Source organism: Pipistrellus hanaki (genome assembly GCF_964339955.1).
Source record: "Pipistrellus hanaki genome assembly, chromosome: 10".
Classification (NCBI taxonomy): Eukaryota; Metazoa; Chordata; class Mammalia; order Chiroptera; family Vespertilionidae; genus Pipistrellus; species Pipistrellus hanaki.
In genome coordinates, this window is record NC_140512.1 from 45,011,073 (window position 1) to 45,033,036 (window position 21,964).

Sequence of the window (21,964 nt, forward strand, 5' to 3'; positions counted from 1 at the left end):
TAGTTCTTTTACACCCAAACAAAATTTCTCTTATGTTTTCTCACTTACAGAAGGAAATAAGTGATCTATAATTAAAACATACAGATGGAAGACTGAGGTTTTGGAGACAATCCTGTGACAATACATGTAAGATCATTTTTCAAATGGCTCCCTAGATTATTCATGTCCTAACTGTAGATGGACAGCAGACTACAGTTAAATTTATTGAAAGTTTTCAGTTTCAAACTTTTAGAATGTTCGATATCATACCATCAATGACACAGGTGGTTTGGGGGACTTAAGATTATAGCTCGTGCCCTAATTGGTTTGGCTCAGTGAATAGAGCGTCAGCCTGCGGACTGACGGGTCCCAGGTTCAATTCTGGTCAAGGGCATGTACCTTGGTTGCAGGCACATCCCCAGTAAGAGGTGTGCAGGAAGCAGCTGATCGATGTTTCTCTCTCATCGATGTTTCTAACCATCTATCCCTTTCCCTTCCTCTCTGTAAAAAAAATCAATAAAATATATTTTTTAAAGAGATTATAGTTCATTATTATTAAAATAGCAATATTCAGGTGGCTAGTCATCAAATATTCAGGATTCAGTACTGTTTTGAATAAGCTCCAAAATTTTTATAAACTTATTAAAAATACAGCTTTCAGCCCAGCCAGCATGGCTCAGTGGTTGAGAATTGACCTATGAACCAGAAGGTCCTGGTTCGATTCCAGTTCAGGGCATATGTCCAGGTTGTGAGCTTGATCCCCAGAAGGGTGTGTGCAGGAGGCAGCTTATCAATGATTATCATATTGATGTTTCTGTATCTCTCTCCTTCTCCCTTCCTATATGAAATCAATAAAAACATTTTTTTTTAAAACAAAACAAAATAAAACAGAGCTTTCAGAAATTGTCACAATAGAAATGATCAAACAATGACAAGTACCACACTCAAGCCCTTGTACTGGAAGCTTCAGTCACCCACACCAAAATTAATTGGAACAAGATACTCAGCACCAGAACTGGCAAAGAAATATAAAATATGTAAATATGTAAGACTTTTCACTGTGTGAAAAAAATAAAGGAGTCGAAATCTTCATGAAAAAAAAAGGTGATTTACAATCAATACTGATATTTTCTAGAATGTTCAATATTAACAGGTTGTTGTTTTTTAGCCTCGTGGTTAAAAATCAATAGCATGGTCTTAATTTTTTGTAATCCCTTCCTTGTAATTTTCTTTTGCATCATATATATTTGTACACTGATTTCTTTTTGTTCTGCTACATTCTACTCTGGAATAGAAAATATTGTCATTATACTGGTTGGAAATTTTCCTAGTCATGAAAGCCCTGTTAAAAATATAGATGGGAAATGTTTACAGTGCTTTCTTAGCCTTATGTAAATGTACTTCAGATACTCCAATGTTTTTAGAAATTCACCAATAGCTAAAAACAAAAACAAACGAACAAAAAAACACTGCAAAATACAGCTAAATGCACAACCCATCCATCCTTCCCCATCCAACTGCTTTGTACCCAACATGTGGCTCCTACAATTATAGTTTTCAGAATATTTGGATTGAGGGCATCATTAAATCCATGTTGATAGGCAAGGGAGTTTTCTGGAAAACTCATTATTACTATTTTCCCTAGGTATATCATTTTAAGTCTAAATATTTTAACTACCAGTAATATTTTCCTTCACATGTGTTTACTTTCCCCTTTATTTTCTTTTTCCCACCTAATATCCTGATGGCTATAGTTGGCATCTAAAGATGTATATACACATATTTCAAAAATTGCTGACAACATAGATGTTGAAGAAATCAATAGTTATTTTGTGCTGCCTACTTTGTGTTTGGGTTGAATTAAATGACTATGCAAATCACAAATAAAACCCAAAACATACCAAAGTAGGATAAATTACTTTCTAGAAGTATTTCTACTGTGACCTTTCTTTAGAGGCACACCAGTGGTTTTGTCTTATATTGTATGTAAGACTTATTCCAAATAACCTTTCTTTTGTCCCATCTGTCAACAGCTCAAGTGTAAGCGTAATGCAGCAGCTCCTCCAGGTATATCAGCAGGCCTGCATGTCCACACAGGTGGCATGGGTTGAAGGTGATGGTTAATGATGGATTCATTTTCACTGTTTGAACTTCTATAACCAGGACTAAAACAAATGTCAGTTTTTAAAAATCAAACAAACATCAAAACAAGTGATGTTTCCTATTTCCAAAAACATATTCATTGGAAGGTATTTGTGCTTAAAATCATGTTATTTTTGCTTAGTTATGTAGTCAAGCAAGTATATTTCCAAGTGACGTGTTATTTGTGTAGGCAGTTTTTAAAAATAAAATCTATTTTATATTTTTAAAAAGTGAAATGTTAAAGTCAAAGTAAAATCTGTTTCTTTCTAAAATTGTTTCAAATAACTTACCCAACTCCATTATCCTGTGAATCATTGAACAGCCAGGTTCAATTTCAGAAAATCTTGTCAGTCTTGTCTATTGTTTTGGTGGCAGATGATGGGAAGAAAGCAAACAAGCTTCTGAAATACTCTTGCCAAGCCTAAGATCAAAAGTTTCCTGGGGTGGGAAGAATGTTAAGAGAAGGATTTAAAACCATAACTATACTTTTTTCTATATCAAGTTGATATGTACACTTTACTTGCTAAACACCTACTCTGTACAAGGCATTCTATTAAATACTTTATATATCTATTAATATTCTATGTAATAAAGAGGTAATATGCAAATTACTCCTCAAGCCCTCACAAGATGGCTGCCTATGACCAGGCTGGCAGGGGGTTAGTGAGGGATGACCAAACGACTGAACAAGCAGGCTGTGTGGGGCGTCCAGGACGGCAGGTGGGGGGGCAGTTAGGGGAGATTAGGCTGGCAAGGGGGCAGTGAGGGGTGACTAGGCCAGAAGGGGGAGGGTAGGGAGCAACCAGGCTGGCAGGGGGGTAGTTAGGGGCAAACAAGCCAGCAAAGGGGGTTAGTTGGGGGTGACCAGGCTGGTTGAGGGGCAGTAAGGAATGACCAGGCTGGGGGTGGGGTGACAGTAAGGAGCGACCAGGCTGGCAGGGAGGGGACATTTGGGGGCTACGTGGCTGGCAGTGGAGGATGCAGTAAGGGACAATCAGGCCGGCATGCAGAGGCAGCGAGGGGAAATCAGGCCGACAAATAGGGGGCAGTTAGGAGTGACCAGGCAGGCAGGTGAGCAATTAGAATTGTGAGAGGATTCCCAGATTGGAGAGGGTGCAGGCTGGGCTGAGGAGAGCCCCGCTCCCTGTGCATGAATTTCGTGCACAAGGCCTCTAGTAGTGCAATATAACAATCTTCACAATACTGAATTTTGGCTAATTATCTCTATTTTGAAGATAGGGGGGAAAAAAGGTGAAGTGAGTAGATAGTGGAGGAGTCAGCAGGTAAACTTATTATCTGATAACCTGGAGCACATCTGCTATGGTCCTCCTTTATATAGCATGACCCTGTTTTTGTACAGTCATTGTTTAAAGGCTGTGGACTCACCTAACACAAAAATCAGGAAATATATCAAAAGGACTGACTTCCTCCTTTTGGTCCCATTCACTTCAGAATCATAGCTGGCCAGAGTAGGCCCCTCCCACTCACCTGTGAACTTAGAGTCTGGTCTTTAAGCCACATGGCCAGCATGACAAGGAGAAACAGGAGTGCAGCACATGTCTCCCATTAGGAACTCTTCTTGATGTATGTGGCTAACTGTTCTCTTTTATACATTCGAAAAGGCGATCATACTTCTACTTTGTGTCGGATATGGCAATGAATACAACAACGAAGAGTAGATCCATGGCAGGAAGTCTTTTCTTCCTCTAAGAAAAAAAAATGAAGGGCTCTGCTTATAGACTATAAGGACACAATAATGGTCTAATATAAGAAATAGATAAATCTAATGTTTATTTTTATAAATTAACAATCAAAAGAAAATGTGAAGCTAAGGATATTTTTGTCTAGTTCAAAGAATATCCCTAACTGGTAGAAGGTGAAGCATGACAAAGTATCCTGGACTGTGGGGATGCATCTTATCTGGTTGGGAAGACTTGTCCTTTCTGAGCCACTTCCCTGGGAACTTGGAATCTACTTCCTATGGTCGTGAGCGCTTATCAATAGTGCTTACATATCCTCACTGTTTGAGGGATATGTAAACACTTTGTGTAAATAGTTGTTTAAATAGTTACTGTCACACTAACATAAAAAAAAAAAAAAAGAGGTTATGTTTCCCGGTCATTTGGCAATCACATCAAAGACAGAGATAACATGTTGAGCAGCTGTGTAGTTATGCTGAAATCACTACAGAGGTGGAGAAGAGAAGCAGGAGTTCTATCCACAGTCATAGGAATGTTTTCTTTCCATAGTGTCCCATTCAGGTCCCACACAAAAATATACTCGCTTGTGCCCAGGCTGTTCACAGACTCCTTTTCATACCTGCTTAGTTGTACACTCACAAATATAAAACCAAAACGACATTGTGAACAAACTAAATGCCACTGAATTGTGTACTATTTGATGTTATGCGAATTTCACTTCAATTTTTAAGGAAGTTTTCACAGACCAGTGATACTAGTATATGTCTTTCTAAATATCTAAATGTCTTTCTCAAAAAGTCAAAACTTGCCCATATTTAAATAAATAAATAGTAAATAGGTAAACAAATATTTGAACAAGAAAGCTATGCAAAATGGACAAATGAGAGAAAGGAGGGGATATTGAAAGGTAAATAAGAATAATGAGAGAAGATATTGAAAAGCTAATATGGAACAAAGTAAAAAAAGAGAAAATGGGTGATAAGAAAGAAAACCAGAGAGGAAGACAAAGGAAAAGAAGAGTGCAATGAAGAAAACAAGGCAATAAAAATGAAACCATACGAGGAAGAAATGGAAACTATGGAGTAGAAATTAACATTTATAAAGGCCATTTTCTTGACATTTAATAAATTTACACATTGCTAGCTATATGTATGCCAGGGCTTCCAATTCTTTATTTATCCTGGTATTCTGTTCCAGTGTGTGGTGTTCAGTCATTCCTTACAGGGAATTTTTTATAGAATTTGGTACTATCATGGTGGAAACCTTGATCAAAATATACTTACCAGAGAGATCAATGGATCCTCAGAAAATCTGAAAAGTGGGATCTTTCAAGACAAGATCACACATATGCACATACAAAAAATCTTCAGGACAATTCTATTTTCAGTTACCTTACTGAAAAAAAAAAAAATCCCCACCAAGAGCTAGAGGACTCAAAAACACTTCATTAAGGCATGTATATTTGACATTACTGAATATTTCCACACAAGCTTAAGTTCTGCTCTTTGGCCCTTTTGTTATAACCTGTTTTGTAAAGAGGAGCCAGAATCATCTCTGCATTGAAAAGCACGGTGGAGATATTCACTAACCCACATTCCTTTACTCTGAGTTTTTAGAATCATTTCAAGAGGAGATAGATGTGGGATGAAGAATAAAAAAAAAAAAAAAAAAAAAAAACTAAGTAAAATGATAGAGAGCAGGAAGGAATTGGGGGACAGCACAGATTTGAGCTGGAGGAAAAGCAAGGGTTTCCGGATCCATCTGCCCCCTGTAGGCAGAGTCTCCCCCACTCCCTGCTCAGCCATTATCGGGCTGTTTTCTTTGCCCCAAAGTACTTAAAGGATGAGCATCAAGCTAGAACCAGTCACTTGATTTTTTAAAATCAGGTAGAATACCTGCATTTATCATTACCAACAACAGATTTCTTTCTTGGGATCATTTTTATGCAACTCAAACATTCTATTTTCATTTTGAAAGACCCTTTCCATTGGACTGATGCTTTATGAAAAAGCATATATTCTAAAATCTTATCACATCAGTTTTCACATTTGTAAAATGAAGATAATGGCACAGCACAGCTGGCATGGTTCTGTGGTTTAGAATCGACCTATGAGCCAGGAGGTGACGGTTGGATTCCCAGCACATGCCTGGGTTGCGGGCTCGATCCTCAGTATGAGGTGTTCAGAAAGCAGCTGATCAATGATTCTCTCTCATCACTGATGTTTCTCTCTCTCTTCCTTCCTCTCTGAAATCAATAAAAATACTTTTTTAAAAGGTAATGGCATAAATAATCCCTCTCCCAGAGGGATATACAAATAGTTACCTACAACAGTAAAAATAACAAAAATGATTTATTATTATTAAATGGAAATAAACTTGAAAATATAATACTATTTTCAAAACATGTACCAGCTAACTGACCTACTCAGCACACAAGTGTGTATACTGGGACCTAGAGAAGCCAAATTATATTTCTGCCCAGTCCCAGATGTGCAATTGTGGATAGCACTTCATACAAGGTGTTACTTTAAAAACTTGTTCTCCAGCCAGAAATTCTGTATGGAGAGAAAAGAGCTAATCTCTGGGGGGGAGGGGTCATCTTTCTACTCCATCAGCAAAGAAGAGGCTCATCAGCACAGACCTGGCACCTGACCAGTTTCCAGGAGATGGTGAAAAGCAGAGTTCATGGCTGCAAATCTGGCACTGACTCTTCAGCATTCTCAGGCTCATCCACATGGGGAACCCCTAAAAGGGTTACACGGTGCTGGCTTCCTAATTTGGATATCCAGAGCATTTTCTTAGGACAAATTGCTACTAGTGGACAATTACATCATGCCATCACACTCTTAGGCTCAAAGAATACAGGAGAAGGCATGGATTACAGGACCTGGTTTTGTAATTCATGTTCCCATGTAAGTGTTGAAGAAAGACCGAAAAATGTCAGACTCACCTTTGGAGAGTGGAGGAGGCTATCCTGTGCAAGGCGGGGGAAACGGTGTCATTTGAAGCAAGTTCATTTGGGTAAGGTAGAACTTTCTCTAACTTTAGTGATGACATCTCAAGGGGCCAATTATGTTTTGTTTATTAGATTTCTTTTCTTTTCCTTCCCCTTATCTGGTCATTTCTGCACCTACTATCCTAACCTATATTTCAACTTTTCCAATGAAGGTTTTGCTTCCTTGTCCCTAGAGGAGGGAAGGAGCTCACCAAACTTTAATTTCTCGAGGGGTTTGTCTAAGCCTTCAGTGACACTACCTTTGAATGGTGGGAATTTTATCCACTTTATGAGCATAAAGATATGATTCTACCTCAACTTCCTCACTTTGATTCACCCATCTCCACATTCCTTTGAGCAATAGCTCTGGGGCCAGGCCATCACTGGGATGCTCTGTGGAACACTGCCTAGTCTGAGTGTGGGCAGACCTTTCTATAGCCAGTCCCTAGACATAGTAAGATGCTGCTTATTGTTGTGCTGGTCTTCACATTTGGAATTCAACCATCACATTCTGTAACCTTTTAGAGCTTTGCCCTTCCTTTCATGTTAAGGAAGACAACCTTCCTATAAACCCTGGTTTGTACTTAGGGATGTTCAGGGTTCAGAATTGCTAAGAAAAGTGCAATCACCCTGTGTAAAAAAAACACCACTGAGGATGGTAAGCACTGCTCTCTGCTCAGCCACCTGGCACTGCCCCCGGAAAGGGCTTGTGGTTTCCTCTCCCAACTTATTCTGGGAGCTGGCAGCAACAGCATCATCTCCCAGCCAACTTTCTAAGCACAATAAACAACCTGCCTGCTGAGGGCTACCTATGTGAGTGCTGCAGTTAGAAGCGGGAATTTAACTGAGTCCAAGTTAGCTTTGGATCTTCAAAAAGCAAAAGAGACCAAAACAAAGTTGCTCTTCTAGCCTCCAAATGTTTCTGGCATTTTTCATAAAATACTGTTTTGGCCTTTTTTTTTTTTTTTTTTTTTACAAATATCAATTATAGTTGACATTCAATATTATTTTATATTAGTAGTTTCAGGTATACAGCATGATTGTTAGATATTTATATATATCTTACAAAGTGATCCTCCCCATAAGTCCAATACCCACTTGGCACCATACATAATTACTACAATAATATTGGCCATATTCCCAATGGTGTACTTTACATCTTCATGGCTATTCTGTAACTACCAGTTTGTTCTTCTTATTGTGCTCTTTACTTTGTGGACTTACTATATCATTTTTTTATCCCTTTACCATTATTCAGTATGTTTTTAGAAGGGAAGAGAATAAGCATAAACTCATTTACAAATGTATTTCCTCACCTTTAAATATTATAAATTCATTTTATGACATACAATAGAAAAGATGACATTTCTTTTTCCTGTTAGTGTAGCCATTGTCCTAACATCATTTGTTTAATAGACTCTATTTTCCTAAATTGATTTGAAATTACATACTAAATGCCATTTACAAAAGCTTCTTTGGGTTTATATTTTGATTCATGGATGCATGTCTTTTTCTACACCAATACTACAGTTTTAATAGTAGTTACTTCATAATATATTTTGCTATATACTAAGGCAGGCACACCCTCACTTTATTACATTTTGTTCTCAAAAACTTAACTTAATGAAATTAAATACCCTAAATCCACAGCAACATTATATTTAATGGAGAATCCATAGACGCCTTGCTTTGGATCAGGAACAAGAAGGGATATCTGCTATCATAGCTACTGTGTGATATGGCATTAGCTTGCCTGGCCTAAGAATAAAAAAAGTAGATTAAGATGTACTAGGTTTATAAGAAGAACTATCACTATGTACAGATGATATGATTATATATCTAGGGGAAAATATTCAACCGTCTATTAGATTTAATAAGTAGAAACAAGACAACCTTACAGAAATCAAGAGCATTTATGTATATCAGCAATAACCAATTAAAAAAAGAAATGCCAGTTATAAATGCAACATAAATTATAAAGCATTTAGGGATCCCTTAACAGAGAATATGCTAGTACATGACTTCTTTGGAGTACTCTGCCAAAACTTTGACAGCTGGGCCTCATCTTGCCACCTCCAAATCCCAAACAAAGAAGAGGAATCTGCAGATCTCTCTGTAGTTCCTGCTGGGTGTCCTCAGGCAGAGACTAAATTAGCACATCCTTAGAGACCCAAGAGCCAATGTACTCAAGGGTCAGAGTGGGACCATTCAGATCACAACTCCTCAGATCCATAAGGGACATACTCAGGGAGCAAACTCAGTGAGCACCAAAGTCCCACTGAAGCAAGTCTTGCCCCAGAAGGGTGTCTCTAGCACAGAAGTTCTCCCATCATAGATACAGTTAATTCTCACAGCCAATTGGCCTGGAAGTCAATTCCTCCCAGTGATACCAACAACAATCAAGGCTTAACTACAACAACACTGTGCACACAGCTCACAAAGGGGTGCACCAAGAGAGTCCACCTCAGGCAACTGGGGAGGCTGAGCCACTGGGCCCAAAGGACACCTAGCACACAAAGCCACTCTATCAACACAGGGAACAGCCAAAATGTGGAGACAAAGAAACAGGTCACAAATGACAGAAATGGAGGAAAGCAAACTATTGGATATAGAGTTCAAAACCACGGTTATAAGATTACTCAAGAATCTTCTAGAAAAGGCCAATAAATTTAGTGAGACCTTGAGGATATGAAAAAATACCAATTAGAAATTAATACACTGACTGAAACAAAGAATAATATGCAGAGATCTAACAGCAGACTAGAGGATCACAAGAATCAAGTCAAAGATTTGAAATACAAAGAAGCAAAAAACACCCAACTAGAAAAGAAATAAGAATCCAAAAATATGAAGATAGTGTAAGGAGCTTCTGGGACAACTTCAAGCGTACCAATATCCAAATTATTGGGGTGCCAGAAGAAGAGAGAGAGCAAGATATTGAAAACCTATTAGAAGAAATAATGACAGAAAATTTCCCCCACCTGGTGAAAGAAATAGACTTACAAATCCAGGAAGCTCAGAGAACCCCAAACAAGAGAAATCCAAAGAGGACCACACCAAGAATCATAATTTAAATGCCAAGAGTAAAAGACAGATATAATATTAAAAGCACCAAGAGAAAAACAGTTAGTTTCCTACAAAGGAGTACCCATACAATTGTCAGCTGATTTCTCAACAGAAACGATGCAGGCCAGAAGGGAGTGGCAAGAAATATTCAAAGTGATGAATAGCAAGAACCTATAATCAAGATTACTCTACCCAGCAGAGCTATCATTTAGAATTGAAGATAAAGAGCTTCACAGATAAGAAAAAGCTAAAGGAGTTCATCACCGCCAAATCAGTATTATATGAAATGCTGAAAGGTATTCTCTAAGAGGAAGAAGAAGAAAAAGGTAAAGATAAAAATTATGAACAACAAATTCATATCTATCAACAAGTGAATCTAAAAATCAAGTGAATAAAAAATCTGATGAACAGAATAAAGTGGTGAATATAATAAAATCAGGGGCCTAGAAAGCAAGTGGACTAACAATTCTCAGGGAGAAAGGGGTGTGGGGGTGCAGGAAGAGACTGGACAAAAATTGTTACACCTATGGATGAGGACAGTGGGGGGTGGGGGGGTGCTGTAAGGGCAGAGGGTGGGTGGCCCAGGTGGAGGGGAGCTATGGGGGGACAAAGAGGAACAACTGTAATAATCTGAACAATAAATATTTATTTTTTAAAAATTAGGAGATCAAAACACCTTTATTGTTGAGATATTATTCAGACATTTTAGCACAATTTATTATGTTAATTGATAGGATTCAAAATTTCAAGTGAAAGTCAGTATTTATGATTAAGTTATTAGTATTTATTAGTAAATTAATACATTGCATAAGTCTCAGATTTCATATACAAGAAACTTACATTTATAATTATTTTCTCCATGAATATGATGACTTTTGGAAAAATAAACTTTCCTTTCATAAAGATTTATCTGTTTTCTTCTGACTCTTGCCAGGTAACTAGTGTGCTACAAATGCTGTAATAGAGGGGATGGGAACAGATGAAGAAGCATGCTGCTGCTGAATCACATTGGGCCTCGCATATGTGGAGTCTGGATTTTACTGTAAACAGGATAAAGATGTACCCTGATTTATTTCCTAAGGTAAAGATGCTTTCTGCAGGTCAAATGGCCCAGGTCACTCAAGTAAATTGTATGGAAATAAAGAATTAGACGGGACTGATAGATGAGAGAGTCTTCGTAAACATATCAAGTTGAATGAGACTGAACTACAATAACTAGGGATGTTTGTTTGGGTAATAAAGCCATAAAGAAGTACAAGTAAGTGATTGCTATAAATTTGGAGAAAAGGAGTTGTGATTAGGACAAGCACATGAGGGGCTTCTGTAGTAGCTATCAGATCTGCTTTTTTGTTGTTTTGTTTTTTACTTGAGTGTTTGTTACAAGGGGTATTGTATCATGATAATTCACTAAGTTACATTTGTTTAGTGTTGTTTTCTGCTTCTGTGTTTTATTTCACAACATAAAGTCAAAAATAAATAATAATTTTAAAACTTAAAGCTGCTGTGTAAAGAATAAAATGTAGAAAGCAGACTGGTCATATATTTTGTTAATAAAGCTCATAGAATCTATTGATGAATTAGATATAAAAGAAAGAAATTATTGCCTTAGCCAGTTTGGCTCAGTGGATAGAGCATCAGACTGCAAACTGAAGGATCCCAGGTTTGATATCAGTCAAGGGCATATATTTTGATTGCAGACTCCTCCCAGGCCTGGGCCTTGGTCAGGGTTCACGCAGGAGGCAACCAATCCATGTGTTTCTCTCACATCGATGTTTCTCTCTGTCTTTCCCTCTCTCTTCACTATCTCTAAAAATCAATGGAAAAAAAATATACTCAGATGAGGATTAAAAATAAAGAAAAAAATATTCTGAGTGTCTGATGGTTCCTTTTACTAATACAGTCAAGGTATATTGGGACAAGAGGAAAGGAGTACCCTGGGCTAGAAGAAGCAAGAGCAATAGTTCTATTTTAATTATGTTAAGAGTGGGATTCCTATGTGGTAAGTGAAGGGGTTAAGTAAGCCAGTGGACATGTGTTTGGAACTCCTGAGAAAGCTCTTGTTTGAATTGGAGATAAGAAAAATAAGAACTTTAGCTTTGACAGATAGATTATAAATAGATTGGATGGATGGATGGATGGATGGATAGATAAATAGATAAATAGATGCCAGGGTTCTCAGTAAAAATCACAGCTATAGGACAGTGATCTCCTACATCCAAAGAAAGAGGAAAAAAGTTCATTTTGAATAATTGTATATAGAAAGTTGCATACTGCTTAGTCCTGTAGTTGTATCCTAAAAATATTTTTAAAAAATAGTTGAATATCTACTTTATGCTACCACTCTCCCAGGTATTTTATATGGATTACTCATAATCTTCAAGAAAATAACACTTACTGGTTATTCTTTTTATAGTTGAGGAAACTGGAGGTAAGAGGTATTAAGTACATTTTCAAAGCTATATTGCTGGTGAGAGTTGTGTAAAGATATGAAGTATGGTTGTTCTCAGCCTGAAACTTTTCATTGTCCACATGGTACTTCCTGAGGGAATATGCAGGAGGAATATGAAAGGGATGGGGAAATATGAATTCTAGGGCAGATTACCCAGCAGACCCCTATTTAATAACTGAATGCATTTTTTTTTTAGCACATGTATAACAGGGCAATGATACATAATGAAAATGTGGACTAGTGTGGAAAGTCAGTTTAAAAAGGATGTGCTCACTATTATCTACCTTATCAGCAAATCTGAGGACAAAGGACATGTCAATCATTTCCTCTTTGAAATGTCCTCTGGGCTGTTGAAGGTAAGTAGGATCCTTTGTGGTGTTTTTTGTTTTTGTTTTTAATATGTTTTATTCATTTTTGCAGAGAGGAAGGGAGAGGGATGGAGAGTTAGAAACATTGATGAGAGAGAAACATCGATCAGCTGCCTCCTGCACACCCCCACGGGGATGTGCCCACAGCCAAGGTACATACCCTTGACCGGAATCGAACCTGGGACGCTTGAGTCCACAGGCTGACACTCTATCCACTGAGCCAAACAAGTTAGGGCAGTCTCCTTTGAAACTTCACCTTTTTTCATTAAGTTTTCTCAACACTCTTCTTAGGGCACTCTTCACCTCCTTGTTCCTCAAGCTGTAGATTACAGGATTCAGCATTGGAGTCACCACAGCAAAGAAGAGGGTGGTCATCTTCTGTTCTGCTGGAGAGTCAACCTCAGGTCTCATGTATGTGAAGATGGCCGTCCCGAAGCACATGGACACCACAGTGAGGTGGGAAGCACAGGTCCCAAAGGCTTTGCTGCGTCCCTGAGCAGAGCGAATACGCAGAATGGCAGCAACTATATGACCATAGGAGAAGAGGACCAGGGCACAGGGAAGCATGATCACCAGAAATCCTGAGATGGCCACCATGACCATGTTGAAGGAGATGTCCACGCAGGCTAGCCGCAGCACAGCCAGGGTCTCACAGGCAAAATGTTGTGACACAGGGGAAGCCGAAAGGTGATGATTGTTTCCATCAGGGAATTCATGAAACCAGCCACCAAGCAGCTGGCAGCCAGCCCCAGGCACAGCCCTCCATGCATGATGACTGTGTAGTGCAGCGGGTGGCATACTGCCACATAGCGGTCATAGGCCATGGCTCCCAGCAGGAAGAACTCAGACCCTCCCAACGCCAGGGACACATAGAACTGGAGCACACAGCTTTGGAATGGGATGGTCTTCTGGGCTGACAGGAAGTGAACAAGCATCTGTGGGACAGTGCTGTTGGTGTAACAGATGTCCACAAATGACAGGACACTGAGGAAAAAGTACATGGGTGTATTTAGGCTGCTGTCCAGTCTGATAAGGAGGAGGATGAGAAAGTTCCCCAACATGGTCACCAGATACATGGCCAGGAAAAGGAAGAAGAGGGAGACCTGAGTTTCCCAGCAGCTGGACAGGCCCAGGAGAATGAACTCACTCACCCAAGTTTGATTTTCCCTGCCCATGAGCCTCTGAAGACAAAACCCAAGATATAAATCAATAAATACCAGATACTTAAGGTGGCAGAGAGCCTGATAGGGCATGTAGACCAAATACTAAATGGTATGATTTCCCTAATTGTTTGGGACCATAGTAAAACACATTAATATGACGCAGGTTCAAGGAGAAAATAAAGTTTTTTCTTTTCTCCTTCCTTAAGTAGGAAAGGTTTTATTAGAATACTTAGACATTTAATTAAAAGATTAACTGTAAAACACACTTCTCTTCCTCAGAGCCAATCCCTAACCCTGAAGTTTATTTATTTCTCCATTAGAAACCCATTTTCACCTCTTTACTCTATCAAATTCCGTATTAACCTGTTAACCGAGCGGGACGTATAAATACGTCAAACATAAACAATATCGGATATGGGTAGGACATATGAATACGTCCTTGAAATATATGTTGCACCCTGAAATGGGAGGGACGTATATTTCCGAACAACAAAGGTATTAGTCATCCATACATGTCTCGACATGAATTTAAGACACAGAGGGAATCAGTATAATTTCGCTATTGAGAGTGGTGGACGTGTTCTGGGTGAGCAGTGACAGGTACGTACTTACACTTACCTACCTATTTTCGTATTATATATTATTTACTTATATTTTTTATATCTCCAACCTTTATATAATAGAAAAACATATAAAATTGATCCAATCATCAATAATTTGTTAGAAAACTTTAAAAGTTTTTATGTATGTGAACGAGAAATATGCGTAGATGAATCTTTTTTATTATGGAAAGGGAATTTATCTTGGAAATAATATATATCTACAAAAAGAGCTAGATTTGGAATGAAGTTGTTTATTTTGAGTGAAAGCCAATCTGGATACATACAAAATATAATTTTATACACAGGCAAGGACACAAATTATGGTTCGAACTACCCACAAGAAAAACAATCAACAAGAATTGTTTTGGAGTTAACACATGACTTACTGAATAAAGGGTATAGGATTTACTTAGATAATTTCTATACGTCAATTCATTTGGCTGAACTCGTTTCAAAACAATACAAACATTGTTGGAACAATGAGGATAAATGGAGTCAGAATCCCCAGTGAAATAAAAACAAAAAAAATACAGAAAAATGAATATATAGTAAGAATCAAAGACAAACTTATGGTTTTAAAATGGAAGGATAAAAAAGACGTATTGATGCTCAGTTCTATTCATAATGATGAAAAGACAATGATTGAAAAGAGAGGAAGAAGGCAAGAAAAACCAAATGCTGTCCTGGATTATAACAAGAATATGGGCGGCGTAGATTTGGGAGATGGAGTTATGGTGGCCTACACGGCTGCCCGTAATAGGGTAAAAAAATTTTATAAAAATTTTTCCTATGATTAATTGATATGTGCTGCTTCAATGCATATATTATATACAAAAAAGATAAAGGTCATTTGGATCGATTACACTTTTTGATAGTGTAGAGAAATTGGTAGATAACAACATAGTGAAAACCCACCCAAAGACATCAACAAGCAGCTCTACATCTAAACCATCACGCTTAGTTGAAAGGCATTTTCCAGAACAAATGAAAAGTGATATAGGAAAAACTAAATCCAGGAAATGCCGAGTTTGCTACAAAAAAGGTGTTAGGAAAGAATCTACATATTGGTGTCCAGATTGTAAGGTAGCACTATGTATCAACAATTGTTTTAAAATATATCACACGGAAGTTGAGTTTTGAATTTTTACATCTATATTTCAATTTTTTAAACTCAATATTTCTATTTTATTTGTGTGCTTTTGTTTATTGTTCTGTAATTGTTAACTTTTTTATATTTTTTATTGTGTATAGAAATAAAAATATATATTTTTGTAATCTTTATAATTGTTTGTAAAATTTATAATTTTTTAATTCGATGTTTCCATTTTTTTGTTGGTATTCTTCTCTATTTGTTTGTAATTTTGTATTTTCCTTTGTGCTTTATGTATAAATAAATGAAAAAATATATATTTCATTTATTTTAATTAAGTATAAATTAAAAAAATAATAATATATACGTCCACTGGGCGTGACGTACTGACACGTCCTAGTGAAAGAGTATGCACCCGTTGTACTTTGCGTAGGTAATTAAAAAGGGAACTCCCCGGTTAACAGGTTAAATGGAACCTAACAGGCAGAAACAGGCTTTTTTTAAATGACATTTTTTCACCTGGATTCTCTATGATAATGAAACATTCAATTTTCACCTTCTGAATTAAGAAATGTGGAGTTATAAGTTAGAGTGTGGCAAATATACATTAGACTTTTTAAACAGCAAGAAATTGTCAAAATTAGATTTCAGAGATAGTGACATACAGAATGAAGACCTGGGCCATTGGGCTTAGTTTTGAAAAATCTTCACCTCCTTGTCTTTTTATCTGGATGAGAGGCTAAGAGGACTGCCATACATAGGTATGTTTCTTGAGAGGCATAACTGTCAAGAAATAAATCAAAGTCAGGGAGGCATTAACTACTTTCCCTAAGAAATAAGAAGAACACAAATACTTGCCATACATATTAGCCTATTAACTAAGAGGTAATAGAAAGCTGGCTGTGCATTCCCACTGATTCTATTTGTATGTATCCTGGACAGTGGTAGCTATGGATTGGAGACTATAATGTGATGGAAAATAATTAACTGGAATTAACCCAGTGCAATGACTGTTGATTAACTCTTTCTTTTCCTTTTGTCCCCATCTGAAATACTTGACTGTCCTGTGCCTCCCCCCAAAAAACACTGTCTTCCCTCATCCTCGAACTATACTCCTTCTATCATGATCTGCATGACAAAATGCAATAGGCTAGTCTGCTCAATACCATCCTTAAACTTTCTTTCTTTTTCTTTTTTTAATATATTTTATTGATTTTTTACAGAGAGAAAGAGAGAGGGATAGAGAGTTAGATATAATACATTGATGAGAATCATCAATTAGCTGCCTCTTGCACACCCCCTACTGGGGATGTGCCCGAAACCAAGGTACAGGCCCTTGACCGGAATCGAACCTGGGACCTTTCAGTCTGCAGGCTGACGCTCTATCCACTGAGCCAAACCGGTTTTGGCAATCCTTATACTTTCTAATCCTGCTGGCATATTGGTATTTCAGAAAGCTCAAGCACTCTAATATTCTCTTTGGAACTCTAGTATTCTCTCTAGTAATCCTGTTTGCATCTTATTCAAGTCACAAGTGATTTCCAAAAACCTCATGGATTCAACAAAGTCCACTCTCAGTTTTCCACATATTGTACTTCTAATTAGTCTGCCCTTTAGGTAGAGAAAGTGAAACCCATATACAGCAGTGCTGAGGAGATATTATTTTCTTGCTGTAATCAGATAGTACCAAAGAATATGTTATGAGAGTCAGACTTTGCATTGAGGGTATTCATGACAGTAGGACTACTAACTGTGGATAAGGAAACTGCCAGAGGTGCTTGAATTACCCAGAAGAAAGGGGTCCATGGGCATCTGCATATGACAATCCTTCCTTTATCTATGAATAAATTAAGCTTAATAAACAATTCTCACTTCAAGAGATAACTTATGTGGACGTAAGGAGAGGCAGTAAAAATACAGAATGTTTTTAATTCTTTAAAACTTACTCTAGAGCTTCAAAAGGTTAACAAGTCACTTTGCAATATTTCTATCAAAGAAATAGGAAACCTACCTTTTTGTCCTTTGTGAAAAGGAAAACTTGAAATACAAAAGTATCACTGTTAATGGTTCTCAGGTATAAGAGAGATACAAGTGACGTCAAAGGGGAAACATTTGTGCCCATCAATGGAGTTTGACCACCTATGCGTAATCTTTTATGAGCTAAGCTAAGGAAGGAGAAAGGGGTAGTCTCCAATTCTACTACAATACTGAAACAATTTATGTAAAGGAATTTCACCAACAGAAGGCAAAAAAAAATTAAAATAATAATAATAATAATAATAATAGTACAGGAGGTAACTGATGACTCATGATTATTTAATATATTTTCAGGTACCAAAAAAGATTTTGTTGAAAAAACTGACTAATGTAAATCTCTTGGAGTTTTGAGTCTTTCACTTATTAAAAACTAACAATAATTAGTTAAGGGTTTGACAAAGAGAATGTAATCCCTGATCTTTGGTCAGCAATTTTCCTTAAAAGCCCTCAAAGGTATTGGTTAAAAGTAGAAATACCCATGGTTTGCCTCTCATTGTTTCTGTATCATCTTCATGCTTTGTAAAGTGCCTCTCCCCAGGAGTGAGTGAACTCTTTTGCCGATGAACTTTAATTTCCCATTTCAACTCTCTAGTTTCTTCTTCTGGGTAAAGGAAACATAATTCCCAGTCTGTCCTAATTCATTAGAGGCAGGAAAGTTAGGAAGATAATAAAATAAGGCTGTAAAACCAATAGTAAAATGAATGTCTAAGTTACGAAATAAAATAAAATGTTTAAAACATTTTTTGAAAATTTGATATTAAATGGAAGTTAAAACATTTTTCAGAAGTGGGGTGGAGGTGTTTTAATTGACAATGATAGCATTCCTGTACCCCCTTTTTTCTCCTAGAATTGTGATTCAAGCTAATCACATGTGATCTCTAAAGAAAGAAGAAAAAAAAAACCCATCTGGGAGCCTTGAGATTTCTCCAAAATGTTCATTGGCAAAGCTGTTCTCCTCACTCCATCCCAACTCCCTTATGCATATCTATAACTGCTTGACCATTATCATTTCAGAATGATCTGGTCAGCACAAACCTATCCTCCAAGTCCAGAATTCCAGTGGGCAGGTACTAAGGGGCACAGTGCAGTACAGTGGACATGACCTGTGTAGCTAATCCCAGTGACTACTATGAATGCTATCCAAAACCTGTGCCAGGTGCTTCATTTCTCAGAGGTATCCAGAAGAACTTTCTCCTCAATTTGGCTCCTCAAAATGGGACATATCTCTCCAGTAACCCAATCAATACAATTATCACATGAGACTAGGAAGGAGCTGTGTGTTAAGGAAAGCCTGGTTTCCTGACTCATGGCCCAAGAACCCACTCTCTGAGCATGACTCTCTTACCTTCAGGACAGGCCAGCAATGCCCTAGGACGGGTGGAGCTGAGCAGGATGTGGGATTTGGAAGAAGTAACTTTCTTTTCCCCCAGGGATAAAATCTCTGCAGGTCAATTATGCTGTGCTTGTTAGACTTCTGTTACTTCTTCTCTAGCTGGTGATTCCCTCATCTTAAACTCTCACCTGCTTTTAAGAGAAGTTAGTTTTTCCTGACCCAGAAACAAAGCCCCCATTTCCCTGGAGACATTCCCATTGTTGAACTGTCACTTGGATGGAGGAAGTTATAACTTGCCCATGACTTTCTGTCCATGTTCTCATGATTGGCATTATTTGACCCCAAAACCCCCAATTATTCATAGATCTCGTATGAGACTGTCGAACAGTACTTTCTCTACCATGATTCTGAGTCGTACATGAGCTTTCTCCAATTTTGGTTCACTGTTAGGAGGTTCCTTTTAACTGGGCGTTGTCAAATTATTTAACTGCTTTTGTATTTAAATGTCAGTCCTCATATTCAGCAGATACAGAAATTTACTATCCACTTTAAGCATCTCAAATTATATATCCATTCTGTGATATATTCAAGTTGTTTCTAGTTTGTAGCTATTGCAAACAATGCTTGCTATGAACATCCTCTCTCTCTCTCTCTCTCTCTCTCTCTCTCTCTCTCAACTTTTGTCCCATATATGTATCCATTTTTGTTTCCCAGTAATAGCACTGACCCATCACAGATTATGTAAATGTCCAGTTTTAGCTAATATTGCCAGTTTTTTAAAAAAGTACCAATTATAGTTGCACCAACTACATATAAAGATTTATTTGCTCTAAGCTTCCTCTAATATTGGATTGTAAATCCTTTTGATTTTAGCAATTCTTATGGGTATATATAATAGTTTCCCATTGTTATTATATTTTATATTTCTCTGATGATTAATGAAGTTGTGCATATTTTAAAATATTTATTGCTCATTTGGATATTCAATTTTCTGAGGTATTCAATCTTTGCCCATTCTTCTATTTGGTTATCTCTCTTTTTCTAACTAATTTTAGTTATTTTAATATTTTGAGTATAATTTGTCATTTATATGTATCATACCAAAAAAAAGTGGCTTAACTTTTCATTCACTTAATGATGTCTCTAATGAAGAAATGTTTTTAATTTTAATGTAATACTACTTATCAATTGTTTCCCATATACGTATTGCTCTTTTGTGTCTTGAAAAATCTTTGCCTACCCAAAATCATAAGTTATTATTCATGTTATCTACCAGGAGCTTTAATATTTTCTTTTTCACATTTAGATCAACAATATATCTGGAATGTATTGTTGCGCATAACATGAAAAAGGAACCCACATTCACTTTTTTTCTATGTGACTATCCAACTTTCTTGAGAGACCATGCTTTCTTCACTATTCTTCTGCATTGCCATAAATCAAATTTCAATTTATATTTGTAGGTTTGAAATTCTTATTTCTGACCCACTGGTCTATTTATCTATTGTTTATAAAATACTGCATTGTCTTAATTGCTATAACAAACCTTGTTTTATAGTGTAAATCATCCAACTTTTTTCTACATTCTCAAATAGTTTTGGTTATTCCTGGCCATTTGAATTTGTAATTTGATTCTAAAATTAGCTCACACATTTCCAGGAAAAAAAATAAACTTGCTATTTTAATTGGGATTTTTATCTAAGAAATCAGTTTTCAGAAAAGTCACATTTCTGTGCTTTTGAGTATCTCAATCCTTTAAAATATATATTCTCCAATTTATTTGATATCTGTTCTTTTTTTTTCTATGCGCAAATATTGTATCTCATTAGATTTGTTCCTAGGCATGGTGTTTTGCACATGCTGTTTTAAATAATATCTCTTAAATTATATAAAATATAATTGGCTTTTATATATTAAACTAGAGGCCTGGTGCACGAATTCATGCATTCGTGGGGTCTGGCTGGCCTGCACCAATCAGGGCCAATTGGGCAGGCCGGCTGAGGGGAAGGGACACAGGTGGTTGGCTGGCCGGCCCTGCCCCCTGGTCAAACTCCCACTCGAACTCCTAGTTAAGGGGACAATTTGCACATTAGCTTTTTATTATATAGGATATGTATACATGAAATTACTTTTATGGATGACTGTGTCATTTCTTCCTTATATTTTTGGTAAAATTCACTGATAAAGCCACCTGGATTGAAGTTCTATTTGGTAGAAAATTCTTAAACATGGATTCAAATTTCTTGGTATATAGGACTATTCTATTTCTTCCTGTGTTCATTTTGGTAAGTTTATTTTTTTCTAGAAATTTGTCTGTTTCATCTAACTTCTCAAATTTATGAGCCAAAATATCTTCCTATGTATTTTAGTGTATAAAAAATCTCTTTTCTTCCATAATATTGTTTATTTCTTACATTTCTTCCTCTCATATTTTTTTATTAGTCTTGGCAATAGACTATAGTTTACTATAAAATGCTTTTTAATATCATTTGATGCAAGGAGAACAATGTCATTAAACAAAGAAATTAATAGAACCAGATATACTTGGGTATAGAAACTATCTCACAGGGGTTTAATATACTCTCATAAATAAGTTAAAGGATTTAGAGAAAAGATTTATGGTTTCTAACTGAACAACTTCAATGGAGAATTCAACAGCATATGGAGAGATTATATGGATATGTTCAATATAAGGAACAGAGTAATAGAAATAAAAATCATTTATGAGTACACTCAACAGATCTAGAAAGCAATCAGTAAGTATAAAATAAGTCAATAAAAATTTGCAAAACTAAAGCACACAGAGGAAAAAAACTAATGATAAAAAGAGAAAAAAGCCTCCCAGAGCTGTCAGACAATATTAAACCATTTAACATACATGAAATTAAAAATTAAAAAAAAAACACAGAAAGAAAATGGAGACAAAAGGAGTTCAAGAAATATTTGAAGAGAGAACAGCTGAAAATATAAATAAATTAAAGCACAAATCAAATAAATTCAGCCAAATAAGATAACGTGTTCTCAAATGGAATAAATGTAC

General features: G+C 36.7%; 1 protein-coding gene across 1 annotated transcript; it reads right to left on the reverse strand.

The window, feature by feature from the left end:
* Window positions 1–12,951: 12,951 nt before the first annotated feature.
* Window positions 12,952–13,874, reverse strand: LOC311629422 (olfactory receptor-like protein OLF3; the record flags this gene model as incomplete). Its single annotated transcript, XM_084897469.1, is given in 2 exon segments — window positions 12,952–13,364; window positions 13,367–13,874. Coding segments are annotated over 2 exon segments (921 nt in total).
* Between the last annotated feature and the right edge of the window lie 8,090 nt (window positions 13,875–21,964).